At 46.5% G+C, this 6,932-nt stretch overlaps 1 protein-coding gene across 1 annotated transcript; it reads right to left on the bottom strand.

Moving 5' to 3' along the window:
- Positions 1-439: 439 nt before the first annotated feature.
- Positions 440-1,545, bottom strand: LOC116205783 (extensin-like). Its single transcript, XM_031538446.1, has 2 exons — positions 901-1,545; positions 440-544 (listed from the first exon to the last, which is right to left on the bottom strand). The coding sequence occupies exons 1-2, from the start codon at positions 1,543-1,545 to the stop codon at positions 440-442; spliced, it is 750 nt and encodes a 249-aa protein (XP_031394306.1).
- Between the last annotated feature and the right edge of the window lie 5,387 nt (positions 1,546-6,932).

Genomic DNA, 6,932 nt, shown 5'->3' on the forward strand with positions numbered 1-6,932 from the left:
GTGCATATGCCTAAGAAATCTACGATGGAGTGATGCAGTCTTCTGAAAACTGTTGCGGGTTTTGACGTCCTAGATTGACGGTGCCGATGGTCGCATCATTGCCTTTCTTAGACATTCCGACAGTTTGCTTCTTCGACGATTCTCCGTCTTTCTAATTCGACGGGCCTTCAATTCTCCCCAACTTGACGCCCACGTCAAGCTTCTTTCCCGCTTCAATCAATTCTGAAAAGGAGGAGGTATGAGCCAAGAGATGTGAGTAATATGATCCCTTGAGCGTGGAGTGAAACAGCTGAACTTGTTATCGCTCAGTGATTGAAGGAATGTGCTTAACCGCTTTTCCCCTCCATTCTGTTGCATATGCATCAAAAGTCTGATTCTCTTTCATCTCCGACATGCTGAGGTTGAGAAGAGTAGGGGGCGTCTCTGTGCAGAACCGATACTAGTCAAGGAATTTCTGGTAGAGATTTGTCCACGTGGGGACTTCGCCGGCTTTCAGAGCCATGAACCAATCTAGTGCTGGTCCAGTAAGACTATCCTGGAAAGTCTGAATGACAAATTCCTCGTAATCCCAGTACGGGAGCATCTTGCTCTGATAATGCCGGAGATGATGCCGAGGGTCTTTGGTCCCGTCGTATCTTTTGAAATATGGAATCTTGATCTTGGGGGGCAGCCGCATGCCCGGAAATAGATTTCATTTATTATCATTATAGTCGAAACGGGAATTGCCTGCTTGGAGGGCTCTGATGGTTTCCTCCATTTTTTTTTTATTCTTTTCTCCTGCTCAGTCTTTGCTTCCGGGAGAAAGTTTATCAATGGAGCTGCAGGGGCGGCCTGTGTAGGCGTGTCCGATTTAGTGTGAGGAATGTTTAGAGGTGGTGGAGCTGGGTAGGAAAAGTTTACTTGGGGTTGTGGAGCTTGGAAAGGGAAATGGTCCATAGTGGAAACAAGAGCCTGAGCCATTGTGACCAGAGGGACCGTCGGTGGTGGAATAGTGTAGATTGGGAGTTGAAGGGGTATAGCTAGCGGTGGCAAAGCATGCGTGGTTGAGTCCATGGATAAGAAAGCTGCTGGTGGCAGAGGAACTGCTGTAGGAGCGGGTGGTGGCGGTAGGGGATCACTGATCGGATGGACCGCCGGTGCATATGTCATTGCAGAGAAAGCTATGTCCTCACAATCCGTAACATAGATCGGAGGAATGAGCGGATTCGGATCTACAGGTGGCCTGCGCTCCAGAGGCAAAGTAAAGCTCGATGATGCCCGATTCTGATGACTGAGCATGGCCATGAGCTCTATCATGTTGGTGGCCATGTTGGTCGCCAACTGATTGACCATCCCTTCTAGTGTCGTGAAACGTGTGGACTCGATGAAATTGGATGTCTTCTGTGCTGCTGGAGGAGGAGGGTGTCCGATAGGGACGCTTGAATGTGCGATGGATATGTCCACGAGTATGGCAGATAGCATAGCCTGTGTTAGTGGTGTTTGAGAATGTGTCGGCATTGGTGGAGTCTCCTGTTCGGAAATGAGGGGTTGTTGTTCTTCTGCCATCCTTACACACGCTCGAGTAGGATATCGATGCGGCACCAGTTGTTAGTACCTGTGTCCATAAGTGTGTAAGTGCGGTTGTTGTCGATCAACCAGTATGTGAAGCACACGATGAAATGTATAGAATGTATGCAATGCATGAGTTTTGAAAGTACTACTGTCACTGCATCAGTTTGATTCAAGCTCCATATTTTACAAAGATAGTCTATTTTAAAAGAAGGAACATAAACATTAAACAGACACTACGCCCGAGCACTGAGTGAGCATTATGTAGGTTCAAGCGAGGCAAAAGGGCACTGTCTACTGCTAAACCTAATGATGGGAAACCTTGCGCGCTTTCGCCCGCGCTTGGTCCAGCATAGCGCTCAAACCCTGTCTTGGCTTCTTATGCGTGCGCGAGTCTGAGCCAACTCACTCTGAAGCTCTCTGTGGTCAGTGAGCTCTGAATGTATATCCACAAGTTCGCAGTGGAGTCGATCTCACTCCTCCCTGATGGTTTGCAACTCTGTGCGGATAACTCCTTGGACGAAACTCTCTGCATCTGGAATGTCTGCCCGCGGTGCCCGCGGAATCTGAGCCATGCGAAGATAACGAACAGGTGCAAGTCCTTGTGGATGGAACTTAGCCATGTATGCTGCAGTAGCTGAGAAAGTCCGTTCCTCGTCAGCGGGATGCTCCGGGAAATAAAGCTCACGAACAATGCGCGTGCTCCTCAAGCGTCGAATCTCTTGAACTCGTAGAAACCTGTCAGGGAGTGAAGCTGTAGTGTCTGCCCACGTGAATCGGTGTGGAGTGCGATATGCTTCTGTAGGAATATCCTGTAGGCTGCCGAGTTGTCTGATGACTCGGCCTGGAAAGATAAGTGTGCTCCCCAAATGACTAATCAGGGGAAGTCCTATAACTGAATGACATCCAATGGTCATGGGACCGCCGGGATTCCAACGAGCAGCCCATAGAAACTGTGTTGGTGTGAGGCCTTCCATAAATTGTCTCCAATCGGTGTAGTCACGGTCGGAAGGTCAAAATACATGGAGTAGACGAATGATAAGTGAGCACTCGTCGGTGATGCAGGAAAAAGAGTGGGATGAACAAAATGGCTTGATGTGTGCAAGGAGCCAAATCTGCAGCAGGTGTGGAGCTCCTCTCATTGTACCACGTCAAACCTCTCGTACATAGTTAAGAGACGTATGGTCTCAGCCAAGACGACTTCAACATAACGATGGCCTCCTACCACTTGGAGGATGACTTGGGCAAGTGCCCCGTCTATGAGGTTCGACGAGTACGGGAATAGAATAGTCCCGAAGATGAGTAGAAGGAACCCGTGACAAGCGTCGCGCTGATAGGATTCCCTTGTGGCATTGAGAGCATGAACGTGTATGAAGTCTACAGGCCATTCAGTCTTAACACTATGATCCCATCCGTGCTGAAGCTCATGACGAATTTCTTCGTCGCGAAGACCTAACAAGATGGCAAGTCTACTCTGTATCGTGGCAAACTGGTTGGGCACCACGATGTCGCGAGTCGACATGGGCCGCTGAATGAGTGTCGCATATTCCTCTACCGTAGGAGCTAACTCTGTCCCCTGAAAGTTGAATACGGTCCGCTGAGTGTCCCAAAAACTAATAGTGGTCCTGAGTAAGGTCCAATCAATGGGAGAATCGGCAAGTAGCGGTAAATCTCCTATGATGAGCCGGAGGAATGTGCGATCAACTGGGAGAAAGGTTCTCCACAGGTGAGTAATATCCGCGACTAGTGTAACGATGACATCGAGCCTAAGATAGGGATACGAGCGGTCCATCCTTACCTAAATGGAAAATGTGTCGGTTTAATGTTTAGAATCAAACTGATGCAATGTCCTAGGTTGTTTTGAAAATGTGCATGAAGTGCAGGAAAGTAAACCATGACACGAGTACTTTACATTGTAGAACACTCATTAAGTGAAAACAACAAAAGGCCCGCCTAAAAAGAAAACTACAGGCCGACTCAAAGACTCAACTTTGGGGTCGGTTGTCGGCATGAAGGCAATTTTGGTCTAGCATGACGGTCCCTGTTTATGCATGGTTTGGTGCTATCGGGATAGCAACTAACTAGGGATGGGGGGCCCCGATTCAAGGGTGTCAATTCCTTGAAATTGGGCGAGATTCTTTTCAAGGCCTAAGCGACAGTAAAAACCGTGCGCCGTACCCCTACTTTGAACCCCTGCCTAACCTGTGTTCCTATCATCGGTCGTGGGATGCGACCCATAGGTATCTAGAGCTAGTGTGATATGCAATGCAAGTACTTAAATAAAAGTGCGTAAAGTAGATAAGCGAGGAAAGTTACAGAAAGCGATAAATGAACATGCAAGCAAGCGAATGGGATCGAGCCCGAACCCACTAAGTGTATCCCCAGTGGAGTCGCCAAGCTGTACGGACCCGAATGTGGACTCTCGTCGGGGCCCGCATGCGCGCTTTTGGTTCGCGCGGCTTGAGAGTGTCCACATTCCGTGGGACGCGTGACGGACACGCGTGAGAAGAAGTCGCTAGTTATCATTTTACGACCCGAAGGTCGAGGGCAGATAAATTACCTGAGTCTAGGAGTATGGAACACCTAGTTTTAAGGCATTGATCTGTGCGGAGCCGGAAAGTCCGAGTTCGGGGGTTTATGTTACGTGCGGGCCTATATCCCGCATACCCTTTCGGTACTCTAGTTTGCTAGGCTTATATGTTTTATTATTTACCGCATGAGTTAAATTGCACTAGGCTCGCACGTTTTGACATCGAAAATTCGATGAATTAAACGATGTCGTTCAAGAAAGAAACCGAGACAGAAGTAAACTCGTGTATCGAGGAAGTGGTTCACAATCTTGCGTTACAGTTCATCAAACCATGGAGGTTGAATTCCTGTGTGAACCAAAACCGCGAGATCTTGGATTTACTTTCCTTTGGGCAAGCATTAGACCGATTCGATTAATTCAACTCTTGGACCGTTCGCTCACCGACTGGAATTCTTACATAATGAATGTACAAAATAAAATCCTTACAGTGCTCTCGAAAAATAATAAATACAAATTACAAATGGTCGAATTCCAGTCGACTCGCGTTCGGTTATTATTCCGCTCCAACTCACCGTGAGTTTAGGGAAAAACCGAAGAACTGAAACTCAATATGCGCTCTCACTGAATAGAGCGTTGGACCATGTGAGTGATGATTAGGGCGTTGGACCCTGTGATCGAAGAATAGGGCGTTGAACCCTGTGATGTTCGTCCTAAGGATCAGGCTCGACTCGAATAACAAACAAGTACAAAAGATAACACGCAACATGTTAATAACAGACAAAGTGTTTGTTATTGTCAAGTGTACGTGTTTTAACAAGTTGTTAATCCGGGATATTTTGGCATGCAAATCCTACCATAGACAAACAAGCACATGTCAATATTTTAGCATTCGGCTTTGGTTTGAGAACCTGATATATTGGATGTCCGTAATGAAGTCTCGTTTTTTGTGGATTATTTTTACAATGGTTCTGTATCGTGTCACTGAATTACCACTGAATTAACCCAACTCATGTTTTGACTATAGATTTGGAACCTAGAGTTCCACCTAACAATTTCTAGCGTTTGGTTAGATCGAATGAAGAGATTAGTCAGGTGATCATGTTTTGATACAAAATGTCCGACTAACGCTCTAAACTTACTAGAATGACTGAAACTCATCAGTGGGAATAAGAAGAGCTATGCAGATGAATCTGCACCTGAACAGGTAGCCCGTTCCTATTCCGATATCATCGTGTTTCCATCAAACTAACCCCTGGGGTGTGGTCAAATCACAAAATGATGTTCTTACCCTTGACTTGAAAGTTTGTTTTCAGAAAAGGGAAACAACGCAATATGGACCACCTCAGCCTGTAACCAGTGTTGACCAATTCCTTGGATCTTTCAGGGTTATACGAGAACCCCGTAAAAGCCAAAGATTTGGTCGATTTATCCGGAAGTGGTCTAAAAGGAACTTCTGTATTTCGACCTGAATTACCTGAAGTCAGGTAAAACTCAAGTCAAAACACACAAGTTTCTCCTAGATGTCCATGTTACTTCGTATTGCATGTCTCAGGTTTGGAAGTATGCGTATTTTGAAAAGGGCATTGACACCGTTTTGTAATTCATCGACGCAAGTTACAGATTAATGTCCAATTCATGCAAAGTTGTTTAAAGTTGAATGAATTAATCGTGTGAGCATTCCGATTAACCCGTTCATGAAATTAATGCTTAAGGGTTATTGCCGAATGCATTAATTATGAAAATGATTCGTGACTCAACGATCAAGACGGTTCTGTAAGGATCGAGGATAATTTGGTCCAATGACCGAAACTACTCTCGGAACCAAATGGACCCAAATGAGTCATCAATACCCGAATCCATGCATGTTGCTTAAAAAGACATTTTTATGCAAGGTTTGCGATGAAAAGGAAATTGCAATTACACACAATCCGAGAACAGACTTAAAACGGGGATAGGTAGCCTCATTCAACCCGTATGAATCTATGAGACTCTCGGCCACTTCTCCTTGGAGAAAACCGAGAGGTCCCATGGCCCAAATAGGGTTCCACGAGGTTTCCCCATCTCGTTTTGAATCATTTCTCGCATGCTCAAGCAGCAAACACGATAAATGACATAATTAAACGAAAGTCGGTATTGCCATGATTTAAATAACACATTCAAACATGCAAACATGCACAAACATATTATTTAAGGAATCGATAAAGCAATACCGACTTCATGCCCGTAAGAAAACACGATGAAGCTTGGGAATCGAACTTGGATCGGGTCCAGAAGATCGTTCCTTGCCCAAAAAGAGCAAAAGAGCATTCGGTCATCTCTCTAGGAGGACAACCCGTGAGCTCTTTGCCTTTCTCGGGTCGGGATGTTCTTCCCAACTACGATCTAAGCGTTTCCCGACATGCTAACACGTAAATCAAGGATAAACGTGCATGATATAACATGGAAAGTGCATAAAAATGTAATCTTGCAAGTGAGCATGCTTGATACACCATATAACTCCATAAACACATAATAAATGTAAAACTCCTTAACTCCTCTAAGATGAGAATGTTTTACCTAGCCTCGGGATACGAGGAAAGAGTCGGGGAAGGGTTGGAGAGTCGGGTGACTCGGTTGTGCACGAAGGAAAGTGCTTGGATGCACTTGGAAGGGCGTTCGGGTGAGTTTGGAGCGAATAGCCAAACGTGCTAGGCATGCGGGGGTGCGCGGGGGGACGCGCGGGGTGCAGGCGGATGCGCGGGAGCATGCGGGGCGCTTGCGGGCGCGCGGGCAGATGCGTGGCAGGCAGGCGTGCGCGCTGGGCGGGTGCGCGGCTGTGCTCAAGTACTGTTCACCCGAGAGCACGGTAATGAGT

The sequence above is a fragment of the Punica granatum genome, chromosome 1, assembly GCF_007655135.1.
Source record: "Punica granatum isolate Tunisia-2019 chromosome 1, ASM765513v2, whole genome shotgun sequence".
Taxonomy (NCBI): domain Eukaryota; kingdom Viridiplantae; phylum Streptophyta; class Magnoliopsida; order Myrtales; family Lythraceae; genus Punica; species Punica granatum.